The 19,813-nt window shown below is 41.6% G+C and overlaps 1 protein-coding gene and 1 long non-coding RNA gene across 2 annotated transcripts; both read left to right on the top strand.

Annotated features, from left to right (window-relative positions):
• The first annotated feature begins 761 nt into the window (after positions 1-761).
• Positions 762-2,712, top strand: LOC139912649 (zinc finger BED domain-containing protein 5-like). The gene is made up of 3 exons (XM_071900500.1): positions 762-1,018; positions 1,135-1,984; positions 2,236-2,712. Exons 1-3 carry the CDS (start codon positions 762-764, stop codon positions 2,710-2,712), a joined length of 1,584 nt encoding a protein of 527 aa, XP_071756601.1.
• Positions 2,713-7,138: 4,426 nt separating this feature from the next.
• Positions 7,139-8,414, top strand: LOC144543525 (uncharacterized). The gene is made up of 3 exons (XR_013507958.1): positions 7,139-7,184; positions 7,740-7,810; positions 8,341-8,414. It is a non-coding gene; the product is annotated as an uncharacterized LOC144543525 (long non-coding RNA).
• Positions 8,415-19,813: the final 11,399 nt, after the last annotated feature.

The following is a 19,813-nucleotide window of genomic DNA, read 5'->3' as shown; positions in this document are numbered from 1 at the left end:
CTACAATATAGTAGGCTACAAGTTATATATTACTGTCGTTGTATTTTAGCATGGTAAAGCAAATTGGTCCATTTGGACGGGAGACGTGCAGCAGCGGTAAATAAATCAATGCGCATTATAAAAAATATAAACATTGTAAATTTGCAGAGAAACCCTTATTAACAAGAGGCGTTTTGCTTATGCAAGGAAATAAATCTATTTAAACGAGATATTTGCTTGCCACAAAACAATTCTGTGAACTGACAAAGAATTAAATTAATAAACTTTGTTAGTGAAATGTCGTTCAAAAAGTGTAAACTAATGGCGTTCTATTATGATTTTTCTTATGTTATGTTGAAAAATCATTGTGCCCCCCCGAGAAAATTTAATGCCCGTCCACGAATTTGTTTCTCCCGCCGGGCCTGCTATGAATAAAAGGAAATGTGAAATCCCAAAACATGGGACATTTACCGTTTAATTTGCCTGGAATAGCACAAAACAATGTCAGACCAAACTCCATTCAAAAATCTGCTAAATTAATTCTGCCCTATTTAATACCAAAAAGTTACATGCTGCATAATATGTGACATAGGCTATGTGACATATTACATATGACATATTTTACTGCGCAAATTTTACCGTTTTTTTTTTCTTTTTGCACATTGGAAAACCGCCAGCAACATATCAGCAAAATCGCACAGAATAAGAAAAAATGCCGCCAGTATTCTATTGAATACCTTAGCTATGGATTCGTACCTTCTCCCACCAATGCACAACTTCCAATGTGTTTTTTTTTTTTTGTGTCTTGTTCTTTATTGTGTGAACAAGTGTTTTCAAATGAGGCCATGAAACCCTCACGTCTCAAGGAGCACCTTACGAAGATCCACCCGGACAAGGCAGACAAGGAGCGTCCGTTCTTCCAGGCCCTCAAAGAGAAGCATGGCAGGAGCACCATCAGCAGTCTCTTCGCTAGGAAGACCAGCCAGAATGATAGTGGGCTAGTAGCGTCATATAACATCTCCCTGCTGATGGTGGACAGCTGTTCTCAATCGGAGAGAAGTTGGTGCTCCCTGCCATCAAAGAGGTCATCTCTACCGTGATGGAGCGCGATCCCACACAGGTGCTGAAATCCATCCCCCGCAATGACACCGTGGCACGCAGGATAAATGAAATGGGCGCCGATACAGAGGAGCAGCTGTGTGCCATCCTGCGGGACTCTCCATTCAGCCTTCAGCTGGATGAGACAACCACCTCTGACAACAACGCTCTGCTGATGGCCTATGTCCACTATAAGGCCTCCAACAGTCAGGAGATGGCTGAGGAATTTTTGTTTTCCAAATATCTGGAAACAGACACCAAGGGCCAGACCATTTTTAATGCGCTTTATACGTATCTACAGGAGAAGTCAATCCCAATCACCAACATCCTCGCATGCGCCACTGATGGTGCCCCCTCCATGGTTGGCAGGTACCGTGGCTTCACCGCTCTGCTGAAGGAGCAGGTCCCGCAGATCCTCACAGTCCACTGTGTCTTGCACCGCCACAACCTTGTGGCCAAATCTAAAAGTCCACCTCTCCACGAGTCTCTCAATGTTGCAGTCAAGGCAATAAACAAAATAAAAGCCCATGCCCTGAATGACAGACTGTTCCGACAGCTGTGTCAGGAAAATGATGAGACATTTGAGCGTCTTCTTCTCCATACTGATGTCCGCTGGCTCTCAAAAGGAAACTGCCTTGCTCGTTTTTGTGAGCTGTTTGACAGCATCGTGGAGTTCCTGGAGGAGGTTGATGCAGCTCTTGGGGAAAAGGTGTCATCCAGCCGCTGCGACATCATGTACCTCGCAGACTTTTTTGAAAAGATGAACGAAGTCACGCTAAAGCTCCAAGGAAATGGCGTAACTCTGGTCCAGTGCAAGGCGGTCATTCGCAGTCTCACCTCCAGGCTGGATCTGTACAGGCAGAGCATAGGCAGGAGGCAGTTTGCTCATTTCCCGCAGTTGACCAAGGTTCAGAAACAACGCTAAATAGATAGGCTGTAATAGGCCCGCTATTATTATAATTAATATATTTTATTTCTATTAATACATTATGTTGTAATGTTTATTATATTGACTTGTCTGAAAATATAGCCCTATATCCCTATGCATTATAAATATAAAGAAACATTTATTAGTAGACTAATTAGCAATAAAATAACCAGTTCAAAATCGTCTAAAAATCTGCACCCGAGAACAATTTGCTGGTTATATCATTGCAGGTGTCTGAGGCTCTTACCGATGACCGCCTCCTCATTTACACCGACCACCTGAGGATGGTTAAGGCCGACATGGAGATCCGCTTCAGGGACCTCCTGAACCTCGATGTTCCCGTCTGGGTGGTGCAGCCCTTTCAGGCGGACGTGACCAAATGCGAGCCCGCTATCCAGGAGCATCTTGTCGATATCCAGTGCGACGACGAGGCCAAGGCTACTTTCCGCACCTCTGGCTGGGGCAGCATGTGGGTCAAATATGCCCAGCGTTACCCGGCTCTCTGGGAGAAGACCAGGCTGCTTCTTCTTGCTTTCCCAACAACTTATCTAGTTGAGCAGGGATTCAGCCAGGTCCTCCACATGCAGTCCAAGTACCGCAATCGCTTGGACTTGATGGCCTCAGGCGCACTACGGCTGAAACTAACTTCTCTGCAACCCGCAGTGAAGAAACTGGCAGAGAACCACCAAGCGCAGGGCTCACACTAACTTTCAAAGCAATTTAGCTTATTTCCTTTGAAAGTTAAGATAAATCCTTATGCTTTTTTCCAGTAGCCTCAGACCTTTTCCTTGGTAGGCTGCTCTTGTTTTCCGTTGGAACAATTAATAAGAATGCTTCTTGTTTGGCATTTCTGATTGGCTGCTGTTTGTGATAGGCCTACCTAATTAAAGTTTGAATGTCAAATTTCTAACCGTTGCATTTGTTTAACACTCATAAATATAATTTCTATTCACATGGCTTTTTTGTTCCCTGGGAAACTAATGATAATGATATTCCAACTGTCCAGTTAAATCAAATGTTATTTGGCATTCAATGACATGCTTTTTAATGATATAACACAGAATAATAATCATACTACTACTACTACTAATAATAATAATATAATAATATAAATAAATAATAAATATATAGGCCTAATATAAATATAATACATAATATAAATAATAATAATCATCATCATCATCATCATCATCATCATAATAAACAGGATAACAATCAACATTAATATTCAGGGGAGACAATTAGCCTACATTTTATTTGATGGGGGGGCGGTAAGGGACCTGGATAATGGATAGGGGGGCGCTGGCCCAAAAAAGGTTGAGAACCACTGCTTTAGACCATGTTGACTCGGTCCCTTTCTAGATTAAACTAGCCTACTTTTGTCCAATCGCGTGCGGGGAATCACACAGTTTTTTTTACAATGATTGTACGACCATACCACAGCGTTTTACAAGCTCTCCCCCTGCAATGCTATGTTGTTCAATGCAACCTCATCTTCAAATGCCGTTGCACCTGTTAAAACTTACAGTGCATCATTTGCAGTTGGTGTGGGGCTACGACAGACGATACAACATCCTAAGCTTTTATCCTCCACAAACTGCCTTAAATCTGTACGGTGACAGTAAACCAGACATAAGAAACTAGCAGATGTAACTTTTGTGTACAATATTTTGCATTTCTTTGCTTTAGGGAATGTAAGACCCAGCTGCCAATCTCTGGCTTGATATTGATATTTTCCCATTTTAACATTACTTTCGGTTACTACACCTTACTAGGCTACAACAATTGATCCCTTAAAGAAAATACATAATCACTTTAATGAATAGTAGGCTATGCTGTCTGTGCCAGCACTGTTGTTGCTGTTCCTCTGAGCAAATATTGTGCAGTTATGTGCGTTTCTCCACGGCATGCGCATATAGTCTTTAGCCTACATATGGAAGCTTTATTTCCGGCTCTCTCGCGCGGATAAATGACAGCTGGAACAACAGAACCAGCCACGTCAACTCCAGCATTCTTTCTTGATGGCACAGGGAGACGGGGGAGAGTGGAAAAAGTGGCATGATGAATCAATGCTCAAGCTCATTCATGTCAGTGCTTCGACACAGCCAGCAGATGGCGACAAAGACCATGAATTACCCACATGCACTTTCTGTCAGCCTGGGCTGCCGTGTTTGTGATGCATTTAGGGTCCTTGGAAAGCTGGGAATCTCTAGTTTCATTCGATACCAAGCATGTTGTTGTGGAGTGATACGAAAAGTATCCCCGTGCCTTTCAACGCAACTGCCTCATATATTTACTGAGTCTGTCAAATTTGAAAGGGGCCACTGTTACAATTACCTAGGTATCTGGTTAGATGAAAAATTGTCCAGTTTAAATTACAATTTAAACTGGGTGTCTTTTTTAGAAATAAGCAATGCCTTACCATGACTAGTAGGATGCAGATTGTATAAGCAACATTTTGTATCAGTGCTTGATTAGGGTGCTGCTGGGTGATGCATTTTATAGGGATTGCTCTTGTTTTTTTTCTTAATAGACTTTCTTATTTTGTCTGCATGTGGATGGTCTGGAAATAACTTGTCTTGGATTTTGTTTGTTGTTTTGTTTTCTTGTTGTGTACACAGGTCTGTCTTGCAAAAAAGATCTCGATCTCAATGGGACTTACCTGTTTAAATAAAGGAAATAAAAAAAATATTTTAGGACATTATTATTAAAACTCTTTGTGATCAGACACAGTTTGGACAAAATACAATTGGCTTACGGATTTACGGAGCAAAATGCTAACAATTGCAATGCTGCACCGCTTAGCAAAACTAGTGAACGCCAAGTCTAAGGGCAGGGGCATTGCAAGGGCGGCAAGCACACTTAAATTTTCTTTAGAAAATTTAGCCTTTTCTAGTTCTTATTCCTATTCTTATTATTTTTCTCCGCTAAACGTATGTGCAACTCAGAAACCGTAAGTCCTAGAGCAAGCACATTTGGCAGGTGGGTTCCTATGGCCCCTTACTACTCAGGCAAGGCCATTCACCCATGTCGTATGTGTGGTGCCGTGTGGTAAGGCTACAGTTGTGCTCGGTCACAAATTGACATTTTATCCAGTTTTTACGCCACATTTTAAGATATACTTTTAGATCCTGGTTGTTTTTACCTTTACGTTTTAACAGGGTAAAATACTTTAGCCATCGGCTTTTTGGATCTTAAGTTAACTTAGCTGGATGTTGCCGACTGGACTGCCTCGGCTGCTGCTAGTTTAAACTAGGTTGTTTTTAGCCTAGTGGCTAGCCGGTCGCTTTTTACTGAGGATTTTACTGAGGATTTTAAGTGGGATTAAAATCCCACCGTTTGACTTTACTCACCCCCTCCAGTCGTGGGTTTTTACTTGAGAGACTGGACTGCTACTAGGCTCGTTGTGGGCCTCATCAACGATGACCATAGCAGATGAAATCTCCAATATTAAGACTGAGCTCTCCTCCATTACAAGTCTCATAAATGATCTCCTCTAGCGGCAGTCACTGCTCCAAGACCGCTTGGCCTCCTTGGAACTGCCTGGCGGTGGGGCTCCAGTTGCTGGTAGCCTCCCACCGACTCTCGGTGAAGCTGCCTCCTGGGCCTCAGTTGTGAAAGGTAAACACCGGAAAGGTAAACACCGAAGAATTTCGCTTCCCCTTTTTGACCCATATGGATCTGGTGAACATGACATCACCGACGATCTCCCATACTCCAACTTCTATGCACCGCTCCAGGAGTTATCGGATAACATGCCCTCCCTGCCTCTATCTGAGCTTACTGCCCCGGAGGGATGGCGGAGGAGTCCACGGTCCCGCCCCAGGAAGCGCCTTGGCCCTGGCTCTTCGTCTGGCTCCTCGATCGACTCCTTCGCTTCAACCCCCAAAGCCATTTGTCCTTGGATCAAGCGGCGTCGCCTGTCACCCAGTGTACCCAAGCCGGCTATCACCTCAGCTGCTCTCATTTCGTCTCCAGCTGCAAGGACCGATGCCCCCAGTCGAGTGCCACCGCCCCCTGCCTCGCCGAGGTCGGCTACTCCTGTCACCTGCAAACTCCCTACCAACCTTGCAGTTTACACCGACGGGGGTAGCTCTGTGCCTGAAATCTTGGTGGTGGGCGACTCCATCATAAGATTTGGTAAAATCACGTCCGCCATCACATACTGTCTCAGCAGTGGAAAAGTTGAGGATTTTATTGAGCTTACTTCAACGCTCATTGATCTTCACCCCTCAGTCCACACTGTAATAGTTCACACCGGGACTAATGACGTCATGTCTAGACAATCAGCCAAGCTGCACTAGGACATTGAATCACCATGCTGCACAATCGAGAGTCTGGGGAAAAGCTGTGTATTGTCTGGCCCCATCCCTACTCTTTCAAAGAGTGTTGAACGTTTTAGTCGTCTTTTTAGCCTCCACCAGTGGATGCAAAATTTCTGTCTGGCAGCAGGATTTAATTTTATCAGCAATTTTGACTATTTCTGGACTAAGCAAGACTTCTACAAACTGGACGGCCTCCACCCAAATAGGAAAGGAACCACGCAGCTGGTTTCTAATTTTATCCATTTTATAGCTTTTAATTCTCTCTGACACACATCTCAGCATGACCCTTTCCACACTTCTCCGCAGAATAGCCCATTTTACAACAGCGAGGGTCCTGCTGGCCTTTTCTGTGATTTTAAAAGTGCAATTCCTGTTGTGACCAGCGACAGAAGGATCAGGTCTTCAACAAGCCATCTCTCTCCCAGTTTGGTCACACCATCTAATCTCATTCTCATTCCCTGCCAGCCTACATCTCCTCCACTGCCCCATGCCAAAGTACCGAATATTTTCAAGACAGGGCTACTCAATGTAAGATCTCTATTAAATAAGTCGTTTGTGTGCAACGATTTTATTTTATCACAGAATCTGGACATTTTTATGATAACAGAATCATGGGTGCAACCTGAGGATTTTACTCCTCTAATCGAAGCCTCTCCTCCTGGCTACTCTTTTTATCACCAACCCAGAGCCATATAGAGAGAGAGTTGCGTCATCTCCGTTCTCTCCAATGGACCATTTTTTTACAGCAATGGCGGATCGCGGAGCCTCTCAATAGTTCCCGGAAGTTAGCGGCTAATACTAGCAGCACAGTAGAGTTGCAGCGGAATGGACCGTTTGTGATGCACTTTGAAAGGGTAAGATGTTTAAAGAATCAGATGGTATATTATCAGCACATCTGTATCAAATTAACATGTGCATTAAAGCATGTTAGTGGATTATCCCCCTCTAAATTAGTAGATTTAGGGAACGTTAACAGATAACAGATTAGGCTAGGATACTGAATAAAGTTAGCAACACATAACGTTAATTAACCTATTAATTATAAATTCCGTTCTCTTAATGCCATTTCATCCAACGTTGTGGAATTAGAGAAAAAGACTTCTAAACGTGATTTTTTGCGGGGTGGGGGGAGTTAAATATTAGTTAAATATAACATTGGGGCATGTGTTTGTAGAGTGGTGGGTGGAGGTGGTGAAATGAGGATATCCATTTTGGAGTAAGAGCTAATAATAAAGTTAACGTTACACAATAATAAGGAAGAGAGCTATTTTTGTGATACATCGCTATTGATATGGATTTAGAGTGCATATTTGAGACTTCAAAACAGTAAACAAAAACGTAACTTATGGGTTGAGTGTTTTTAGGCTTTGTGATTCTGTTGACTATTACCTGTCTATATTATGTTGCAGCTCAGCTGATTTTGGATTGATGGCAAAGGGAGAGGGAAGTTGGAGGACTTAAATGAGATTGAAAACACAAGGTAAGTTTAAAATAGGCCAGCAATTTTGAAAAATGAATCATACTAGGCTAAATGGGGAATCATACTAAATACTAAATACTGCTCTCAGCCTAGTCTTGCCCTTTTTGGTCTTGACAAACTGGTCTGCCTCAAAATGTGCCTGCAGAGTGACTTGAGTTTACTTCCCACACACAACAACTCAGGTTTGTCTACCCACATACACATCCCATAGTGGTTGAATGCACAGTATTAGGGAACACTTTATACTTACTAGACATGTATACACTCATTACATATATAAAAGACAACCAAGAACATGAGACAACTTTATACAAATTAATATCACATCAGTAACTGATGCCACTTGCCATACTTTGTTAAACATCAGCAGCAAAAGCTGTTGATGATCACAACTAATGAAGTTCCATAACTTAAGTTGAGGAACAAAGACCACACCTCATCTCCCAAGGCAATTTCCCATCCAAGCCTATATAGGTGTGTCTAACCCTTTCTCCTCTGTCTTTTTCTCCCTCTCTCACTCTCTCTTTCAGCACAAGAACCACAGGGGGATTCAATGGAGCCTGAAGACTCCCTGCAATGAGACAGCACCCTCACCCTGCACCCAGTCTCAACTCCCTGGGTTTTACAAGCCTTTCCCTGTTCCTTATTTTTAATAAACCAAACATTAAGCTTCCCAATGGTATGGTTTTTGTTTGTGAAAAAGTGCAAATGAAGTGTTTGAATATTATTACCTCGCATATTTTTTTTGTTGTTGTGATCTTTAGTGATAGTAAGATTGCTCCTGCTGAGTTGAGCCAACCATTTTTTCCTCCTCTCCGTATCAGTGGGGAAACCGTACATTCGTACTCCTTTCTCCGAGTGATTGGAGCATCCCCATGCAGCACAGCAAACCATGGTGGAGATTATATGCAAGGACAACACGGAGGAAAGGGCACAGACAACCTGCTTGACATGCTATTCATGTTTCTGAGTTTATTAGAGATTTATTTAATGAATTCATTGCGGTAAATAAATGCATAGTAAAAAGACAAAAGATACATAAAATATATATATTTATATGTGTATAAATATATATGTGTTTTAATGTGTCCTGTCCTGTCTGGATGGGATGTGTTTTAATGTACCCTTTTTAATAAGCAGATTTCTGCTTAAATCATTAAGATTACTTAGGCCCTCAGTTACGATGGGATTACTGAAACCACCATGAATTAAAGAAATGGTAGAAAATTAATCTAATCTGAATTTTGAAACATTCCTTCCCTTCCCTTTAAATATATCAATAAACATTAGGATGCGATTGCTCTTGACTACCATACAAGTTTTACTTTTTAAAAAAACATTGATGTAACTACATACACATGTCGGTGTGCTATATAAATATTGTATATAAATATTGTAAATAAATGCATTTATTGACTACTAATTACCAAAAATCGCAGTTCTGTCTCTCTGTATTTACGTTTTCAAATTGCCCGCCAAGTACTTCCTGGAACTATCTGAAGCTACATGAATCATGTGACGATCAAGCATTTTGGACTTCCGTTGACGCAACTCTCTCACTATATGGCTCTGCACCAACCTAGACTTTTGGGAAGAGGGGGAGGGGTAGCTGTTTTCTTCAAAAATAATATAAATCTTTCTCGTATTGACTTAGGTCTGTTTTCTTCTTTTGAGGCACTTCCATTTGTTTTTAAGGGGGATACTCAGTATCTGTGCCTTCTAGTTTACAGACCCCCCAAATCTTCATGTGGCTTTATAAATGAATTCTCAGAGCCCCTATCAATAATCCTACCCAGATGTGACAGATTTTTAATTCTTGGTGATTTTAATATTCATGTCTGCTGCACCTCTAACAGTCCAAGGGCTGAGTTTTTATCCCTGATTGATTCTTTTAATTTATCTCTCTCACCGACTGGGCCCACTCATTGTCAGGGCCATACTATTGATCTTGTTTTATCTTATGGTCTTACATTATCTGACGTAACATGTTTTGATCCTTGTATTTCGGATCACTATTGTATACATTTTAATTTGGTTTTACCTCCTTGTTTTAACAGCTCACATATTCAGTTACGGTCCAGAGTTTTTAATTCTACCTCTGCAAATATGTTTAGTATAGCTTTTAACACTATCCCTTGTGTGATAGAGCCCTTAGTATCAATGGATGAGCATCTAACAAATTTCAATGTTATCTGCAACTCCATCCTTGAGGAAATTGCACCATTTAAGACCAGGAAAACTAAACACATGTCCCAGCCCTGGATAAATGAGAACATTCGTGCTCTGAAACGTAAATGTCGTAAAGCAGAGCGTCAGTGGAAGGCCTCTAAACTCCCTGGCCATCATGAGGATCTTAAGGCTCTGATGAAGCTTTTTAATGCAGAAGTTAAAAACTCTAGACACGCCTATTTTTCTAGTCTCATTGAATCTAATATTTCTAATCCGAAAGTGCTTTTTAACATTGTAAGCCGTGCCACTGATGCTCCCCCTGTCCCTTCTGTAGACGCTACCCCTGAAACCTTCTTAAACTTTTTTACTCAAAAAATCTCCCTCATTCGTCACAGTATTACTGCACCCGTGGATCCCCCGTCAGTTTGTTTACCCGCTAGGCCTGATACTTGGTTTGCTCTCTTCGACCCTGTTTCTCAACCTACACTATTAGAAATTGTTAACAAAATGAACCCCTCCTCCTGTCCTATGGACATTCTCCCCCCTAGATTTTTTAAAGAAGTTTTTAACACAGTTTGTCCTTTTATATTGAACATTTTAAATAGCTCCCTTTCGTCTGGTACTGTGCCCTGTCATTTCAAAAATGCTCTTGTTCAACCCCTGTTAAAGAAACCTGGACTCAATTCAAATGATTTTAACAATTTTAGACCTATCTCTAAACTTCCGTTTTTAGCTAAAGTCCTGGAAAAGATTGTTGCAAATCAACTTTTAGCTTTTATGAATGATAATTCAATGTTTGAGTCTTTCCAATCAGCTTTTAGAGCTCACCATAGTACAGAAACCGCCCTTCTTAAGGTCATGAATGATTTGCTTTTAGCTGCTGACACTGGACGTCCCTCCATTTTAGTTCTCTTAGATCTCAGTGCAGCGTTTGACACAGTTGATCACACCATCCTCTTGTCCCGTTTAGAGCAATGGGTGGGCATCAGTGGCACGGCCCTTGAATGGTTTAAGTCCTACCTTACAGACAGGTCTTTCTGTGTTGGTATTGCTGAGTCCAAGTCTTCCACCTCTAGGCTGCTTTGTGGGGTTCCTCAGGGTTCGGTGCTTGGCCTGATTCTGTTCACCATTTATATGCTGCCACTGGGACATCTCATAAGATTGCACAACATCAGTTTCCATTTTTATGCAGACGATACCCAGGTTTATCTCAGCTGTGACCCCAATAATTTCGATGAAATATTTTCACTCATGAACTGTCTCGAAGACATTCATAAATGGATGGCTCAAAATTTCCTTCAGCTGAACTCAAAAAAGACTGAGATACTTCTGTTTGGCACTGACTCCTCCAACACTCAAATTAGAAACATCCTTGGTTCATACTCCTACTACTATTTTATTTCTCCGCAGTGTAGAAACCTTGGTGTTTTATTTGACAGCAACCTCACTTTGAACAGCCATATCAAATCTGTCATACAGTCATGCTTTTTTCAACTTAGGAAAATTTCTAAAATTAAGCCATTTCTGTCTACCAAAAATCTTGAAACGGTCATTCATGCTTTTATTTCATCGCGGCTAGATTATTGCAACTCCCTTTTCTCCGTCTGCAGCAAAAAGTCTCTCTCCTCTCTACAACTAATCCAAAATGCAGCTGCCAGGATTTTAACAGGTACCAGGAAACGAGAGCACATTACACCTATCCTTTCATCTTTGCACTGGCTGCCTGTTAGTTTTCGAGTTGATTTTAAAATTTTACTTATCACTTTTAAAGCCCGGAATGGCCTGGCCCCAAGCTATATTTCTGACCTTTTAACTCCCCATGTGCCGTCACGGGCCCTGAGGTCCTCAAATGCTGCTCTCCTGGTGGTGCCAAAATCCAGACTAAAACACAAAGGTGACAGAGCATTTGCCATCAGGGCCCCCAGACTTTGGAACAGCATTCCAGAGGAGATTAGGATGGCTAAGTCTATCTTTTCATTTAAGTCTCTTCTTAAAACGCACTTTTATAGGCTAGCTTTCCTGTGATCCCATCTTACCTTTTCTACACCATTTGTTTGTATTGTTTTATCTTATTTTTCATTATGTTTTATTACTGTGTTTGTTGTTTTATGTTTTATTGCTTATTTTATATATTGTTTTATTATTGTGCTGCTTGTTCTTAGTGTTTTTATGATTAACACCTCATGATTCCTGTTGTTTGCTTTTACCCTGTAAAGCACTTTGTAAGCCCTGTTTTGGAAAGGTGCTATATAAATAAAGTTTATTATATTATTTTATGTCGACCAGATGGTGGCGCTATAACAAGCAACTTTACGTTTTGGCCTACAACTTCTGAACCGTAGGTCGTAGAATTCCAAAATTCCTTTCCCACTGGATTCCTTGGGTCATTCCGCATCTATCCGCGTAGGCCACGCCCATTTCAGTCTGACCAGATCTTCCGCCATTTTGAATTTTGTCCGAAACTCTTTTTTCGCTACTCCTCCTAAGCCGTTCAACCGATTCACACGAAACTTGTGTGTGCAGGATCTTGGGACCGTCCTCTTTCAAAGTTGCATAAAGGTTATTGATAGGTCAAATGGTTTGGCTTTTATCGACCAATAAACTTTTAACGAAACACGCCATAACACTAAATTGCCCATAACTCATTAACCATTCATCTAATTAAGCCAAAATTTGAAACACATGTTGAGAAGTGTTCTGTGAACACACCCCCAAAAGCATTTGGAGTTCCATCACTAGTGGGCGCTATAAATGCAAAAGTTTATATCTCGTAATGGGCTACATGGATTCGCACGAAATTCGGTTCGCGCGATCTAGGGTCATGACTCAGTCGATGCATAAAATTTGGTAATGATTGATTAAAGTGAGCGTGGCTTATTACAACAAATCTAAATTTCTAGACATTTCACATTCCAAAATTCAAAAAATCTAAATAAATCATCCTACAGAGCTGAAATTTTTTCAGCACATCCACTGAATTGTGACAAAAGTTTGCCTCACTGCAACCTATGGTCAATTCAGAAGTCCGTCACTCTATATTTTTCAAAATATGCAAAATCAATTAACATCTATATCTCCACAAGTCTTCATTCATGTGCTACCAAAATTGACACAGACATTCTCTAGATGGTAGATATCAAATGTGTCAAATGGTGTTCAGATCGGTCAAACTGTGAGTCCGCAGTGATATTCAATATCATACTGTAATTAGTACTGTATGCACATCATTTTCTATTTCGCCAAATGTTTGATCAAACTTCACCAAAATATTTGACAATACACCCGAAACCAGCAGAATGATGTGTGATTTTTTTTAGAATTTTATCACTAACATTTTGACTGTTGTAAGCGTTTTAAGTTTAAATAGACAAAAATACCCCAGTTTTGCACATGTGATGTCATTGCCTCAACTTGTGAGAAGGTGTGTGGAAACCATGTCTCCCCAGTGGTGCAGTCAGTAAGTCACCTTTGGCGATACAAAGGTCCAGTGATGGAATCCCCAGGTGGCCAAGTCCTACTTGCCAACAGTGCAGCAATTCATACATGTGGTATGTTTTCAAGTGTTTATTGAGGTCATATTAAGTCGAAGGTTTCCTATTGTGACCCCGTGAAAATTTCTTTTCATTATTATTTTTCTCTGCTAAAAGTGTTTGTGCAGCAAAAACCGTAAGACCTAGAAACACTGAAAAGTGGCAGGTGGGTTGCAAATTCCACCCACTACTCAGTTTTCCCCACTTTGACACACACCAAAGTGGAAGTTGGCAGAATGGTAAAGCTCAGGTCTTTGGACCACAAGGTTGTGAGTTCAAGTCCATGATGAACTGTGACCTTTTTGAAGTTTCATGAAAAGTAAATCAACACTAAATCACAGAGTGTAGAAAACTCAAAGCAGGCAAAATACCTGATTGGCATCACTGATTGGGGTGTGGCCAGACCTTTCAACCCATAGAGAGCAGTGCAGCAGCGGCTTTCTGGCCCATGTGATTTAGTATTGTTTTATTCGTTAATGGAGAATACTACAATGTTTTATAATGTGATTAGCGCTGTCAATCATAGGCTGCAGTATCACAATACTTCTCCCTTTAGTTATTTCTCCTCTGTAACGCTGTAACAGGAGATTAGCTCAGTAGGTGAAGTGTCTGCCTCTCGTGTGGAAAGTTGTGGGTTCAAATCCAGGCTTGTCCTTTCTGAGGTTATTAGTTGTCAAGAACAAGTGGTATGTGTTCTAATATGAAGTCTGGCCATTGTGAATAACTTCAACAATGTGGTTGCAATGAAATGATGAACTTGACAGAAATCACAGGCCAACACAAAAGCCGGTGTTAGACTGCATGTTTGATCTTCACAATATGTCAGTTTTTGTGTGTCTTTCTACCTTCTGTAATGTTTTGTCTATCTGTCTGTCTTATCAAATTGTGCTTGGACCCCTCAATCGCCGCTTGCGGCTATATTTCAATATTGTATTTTCTTTTGATGTACACATCCATGACTTCAGTGCTCAGTGTACATTGTTTGCATAAAATCTTGAAAAAATAAAGTTTAAAAAAACAACAACATTTTATTCAAAGGAATAATTAGTAATATTTTACTGTCTCGTTGCACAAAATGACCATAATATATCAGTGGGGGCTCGCAAGTGTTGTTGATCAAAGCCAGTCTCTCTACTGTTACCTCAATGGCTGCTTCAAGACCGATGTGCAGTTGGCCTTACAACTCCTATGATGGCAACCTATGATGTAGCTGACGTTAGCCACACAAGCTACATAGCAAACATTAGCTCCAGTGTTTCCCCTATATACGATTGCCAGATGCCTGGTTTTCCACCAGACTGTCCGGTTTTCAGATGCATTGTGCAGTCCAGTCAGAAGGGTCGACCAGACGTTTAAATGTCTAGCATTCTGTAAATAATAGTAAATTCTAGCCCTGCGGATATTTCCCTATCATAGGGTTGGGTATTTTGTTGCTTTAACAAGCTGAAAGCATTTTGATTGGCTCACGATGAGAGCAGGAGTAATCTCTACCAATCACACGTGACCATTTCATTGACCTTTGACCTCCTGAGACCCGGCCATTTTGTCCTCTCTAGAGGACATTAAGTTTGTAGTTGTATCTTCCGGACCATTCGTGATATCATGATAATTGTTGTTGTGCCTGTAAGAGCTCATCATGGCCTTTAAAATGATGTAACATGTTTGGGGGTGGGACCATGTGAACTTGTACTTCCTGGTTCTCCTAAATGACTGCTTTTCCATTAAGGACGTTTTATGGACCAAGGAAAGTTAAGCCTTTAAAGTTCTAATTTAAATGATTAAAGTTTAAATATTTAGATTGTTTCTTGTATGTAAACATGAATTGAAAGCCTATTTATACAATGTCCTCTGTAGAGGACATCGGCTCTCACTTTCTATATTTTCCACCTTCTGCACACAATAGAACACAGTTATTTTCTTGTTTTCTATACATAATCTGTGGCTAATAACTGAACTGCCTAGACATTCTGACCCCCTATTCTAAAGTTTTTTTTTAATCTATTAGTAGCTACCAAGGCATTTATTATGGGATTATAAATGGTTAGTACATGCCTATTAATGGACACCTAATATAAAGTGTTACCGGAAATCTTTAAAGCAATAGAATAAATAGACAAACCAAAAACTTAGCCTACATATAATTATCAGTCATAATAGTGCACTTAGTAGTGTTTAAGTGATGAGCTAATATTACAATTTATATTAGGTGCATTGTATGATCGGATAATCATTTTATATGTACTGAGTCCTGGTGTCCTCTACAGAGGACATACTATAAAAAATAAATGAAAATATATATTTTTTTTTTATCTTTTGTAACTTGTTTTTAGTACTCCAAACACAATCGGACTACGGTAGCCGAGACAGGCAGTCCGAGCTACATAAACTGAATGCACGCGACAAATAAAAAGCACGCTGCAACAAAGGAAGACTACATTAACCAAATGCACAACAAAAACAACAACGCACTGGAACAAAGGAACGCACTACATTAACCAAACGCACAACAAAAACCCACAACGCAAATGACTTAAATTGAGGTCGGACCACTGGACGATATTACAGTAAGGTTCCAAATTAGTGTTTGTTTCACTGCAATAAAGCCCACTAAAACAGTGTTAAAGCTAGAAATTATCCCAGATGTCGCAAACACAAAACATGGCCAAAGAACTAATAACTGTATAGGAGAGTAACTGCTTTAACTCTTATCTTTTACAGTATCTCCATAATCATTCCACAATCAATTCTCTTATGTGGTCTGACTGCAATTTAAGTCATTTTCGTTGTGGGTTTGGTTAATGCAGCGTGTTCCTTTCTTCCAGTGCATTGTTGTTTATGTTGTGCGATTGGTTAATGTAGTGTTCCTTTGTTGCAGCGCGCTTTTTAATTGTCGCATGCATTTAGTTTATGTAGTGCCAATTGCCAGTCCCTTAGTTGTGCTGATATTTAGGGGAGTCAGTGTGCTTACCAGGCGTCTATAACAAAATGCAGACACAAGGGAGTAGGAACCCAAAGATGAACAGGATGAAGTTGATGACAAAGTACACATCTGTCAGTTTCTTCTGATGGATGGAGAGGCACTGACTATTCCTACCCTCCTGACTGGGTGGAAGAAGGCCGGCGTAGATCACAGCCTTGATCAGAAGCAGAAACCACACTCCGGTGCACAGCTTCTTGACGAACTCCTTTCGCTTCATGCAGGAGCCTCTGTTGAAGCGAACCATGGCCACGTACCGATGGATGCTGATGAGCGTGAGGAATATGGTGCTGCCGACAATACACTCACACTGTGTCCGGCCGCACGCTGCTGACCGTCCCCAAATCTTGGTGTCCTGCTTGTGCTTAAGCCTTTGCTGCCACCAAGTCATGGATACAACTTTTGACTCTCATGCTTTGCTGCTGAGAACCAGGATGTTTAGGTCCAGATTGTAGCTTCTGGCAGACAGGTGTCTGAGTGAAAATGTACAATGTTACATATAACCAGGGACTTGTAAAAGCAGACATTCAAGGTAGCTTCCCCAACAATGCTTATTAATAGTAATGTTATAGCATAACTCCAAATTACAGTGATGCTTTACCCTCAACACTGGCAATCTTTCACCTTCTGTGTCAGTTCACAGCACAATGCAGAGAATCAGCAGTTTAAAGCAATCAGTGAGCTTCACTGTTCACCTCACCAAGAGACACACACACACACACACACACACAGACAAATCTAACACCAAAGAACAGTATTTTTAACACCACTTCTATCTTCTATCTATAATAGATGTATCCTAAATGTGGGTGTGCTTGTTAGTATTTGTTGCAGTGAATCTAAAGCAGAGATAAGAGATCTGCATTGGAAATTCCATAATCAGTTGCATATGAATGAAAGGCAGCACAATGAAACATTTATTAATGACAGACTTTATTTTTTTCCCTCAGATGTGATGGAAATGAATTATTTTCTTCATTCATGAAGCTTCTACATGCAGGCCATAGTGCCCAATTCTGATTTTTTTGCTCAGATGTGATGGATTGATGGGAAAAAATCAGAAAGGGACCTGCAGTGTAGCTGTTACTCCTCGGCACGGGAAAGGAGACGATGGAAGGCCTTCCTCACCCTGGAGAAGAATCGCCGCATCTTTTTAACGGGTCTAAACTCTGCAAGAAAAGAAAAATTTGACATTTTAGTAAAATGATCACCCTTCATTCAACATTAGGAAATATAATATGAAGCAGAAATAATACACCTCTACAGATCAAATTTGGCCTTGTATCTTACTTTTTTTCTTGACCTCAGTGGGAATAGCGGTCGAAGCCTTGTCAGCCAGGACAGCGGTAGTAGATGCCTGGTCGGCCGGGACAGAGGTAGCGGATGCCTCCTCAGCCGGGACAGAGGTAGCGGTAGCAGACGCTTCGTCGGCCGGGACAGAGGTAGCGGACGCCTTGTGGGCTGGGACAGAGGTAATGGAAGCGGATGCCTCCTCAGCCGGGACAGAGGTAGCGGACGCCTTGTGGGCCGGGACAGAGGTAACGGAAGCGGATGCCTCCTCAGCCGGGACAGAGGTAGCGGTAGCGGATGCCTCCTCAGCCGGGACAGAGGTAGTGGTAGCGGACGCCTCATCGGCCGGGACAGAGGTAGCGGACGCCTTGTGGGCCGGGACAGAGGTAACGGAAGCGGATGCCTCCTCAGCCGGGACAGAGGTAGCGGTAGCGGATGCCTCCTCAGCCGGGACAGAGGTAGTGGTAGCGGACGCCTCATCGGCCGGGACAGAGGTACCGGACGTCTCGTCGGCCGGGACAGAAGTAGCGGACGCCTCGTCAGCCGCAACAGAGGTAGCAGATGCCTCGTCAGCCGGGACAGAGGTAGTGGATTCCTTGTCATCCACGTCAGAGCCCAGAGGCCAGTAGGGCAGGTAAGATCTATTGAAAACCCTGACAGCTGGGACAGAAGTGACTGCAGCCATGACTGAAGCGCTGTCTTCAGAGAAATCAATCACATCTTCAACCTCGTAGTCGTCTTCTTCTTGGCTGTTGGTAACACTGTGGGTTGTGTTGATGTCCAAGTCCCACAGTGTACAGACGCTCATGGCCAGGAAAGACTTTTGCACACTGAAAGAAGTATGACAATCAAACAATGAATCCATCAATCAATAAATCAATCAATCAGTTATATCATTCTTCCCTCCATCCACCAATCAAGCACCTGTCCAACCATTTGCTTTGTCTGTTAACAGCGTTAACGCCTACACACACACACACACACGGACACACACACTTACTGAGGGCTGATGGTGTAGAAGGTCTTCAGGTGGCTCATGGTGATGAAGTCATGCTCCAGAGCGTCACTGGCCGTGATCCTCTTCTCAGTATCTGTTTCCATCATCTTTTGCTTGAGTTTTAGGAACACAACCACGTCTGGAAACTGAACCGCTTCACTTCCTGGTGGCCTTGGGTAGAGCTGGATTTAGAAACAAAGTCAAAGACAGGTTAGTCAAATTCACTTCACAGCTCATGGAAACAGAGCAAATTAACACTATTAACTAGTGCTATTATCTGTCTATCTGTCTGTCTATCGATCTATCTAATTGGTAATCATAGCTTGCATGTTACAGGACTTGTCAAGTGCCAAATGAAAGGGAGGACGGAAGGAAGGAAGGAAGGAACTAAGGAAGGAAGGAAGGATTAGTCTGTCCATCTGTCCATCGTGCACCAGTTCGTCCTTCCTTCATTCCTTCCATTCATTTGTTACTTGACAAGTCTTGTAACATTTAAACTATGAATACCAAATCAACACTGGCCTTGCTGTGCTGCTCACATACACACACATACAGAAACACTAGACCACTACTACTACTGCTACTACTGCTACTACTATTGCTGCTGCTACTACTACTGCTGATAATGCTAGTACAACTACTATTGCAACAACTACTACTGTTAATGCAACAACAACTACTAGTAGTAGTAACACCCTAGCCACCATTAGTAATTACCAAGGAGCCATAAAACTTTATGAAGTCAAGCTTTCCATTTCATTTCATTCAATTGCATAAGCTCCAATTAATCAAATTCTAAATACATTTTTAAACTCTTTCTAATGAATTTTTATTTTTAACTTTCAAGCTGAAGCAAGCACACAGAGTTTCTTCAGAAAATTTAACATTTCTAGTCCTTTTTATACAAGAAAGGTGGGACTACTTACATGTATCATTTCAAACAGCGAATGCAGAATGTGAGTCCTGCTCTCTCTGGACTTGATTCCTGTTTCGCAGGTGAACTCCTCTGGCGTCTAAAGAAACACAGAATATATATGAGT

This window comes from Centroberyx gerrardi, chromosome 23 (assembly GCF_048128805.1).
Source record: "Centroberyx gerrardi isolate f3 chromosome 23, fCenGer3.hap1.cur.20231027, whole genome shotgun sequence".
Taxonomy (NCBI): Eukaryota; Metazoa; Chordata; class Actinopteri; order Beryciformes; family Berycidae; genus Centroberyx; species Centroberyx gerrardi.
The sequence above is the reverse complement of the archived record's forward strand: the minus strand, read 5'-3'. Positions and strand labels throughout refer to the sequence as shown.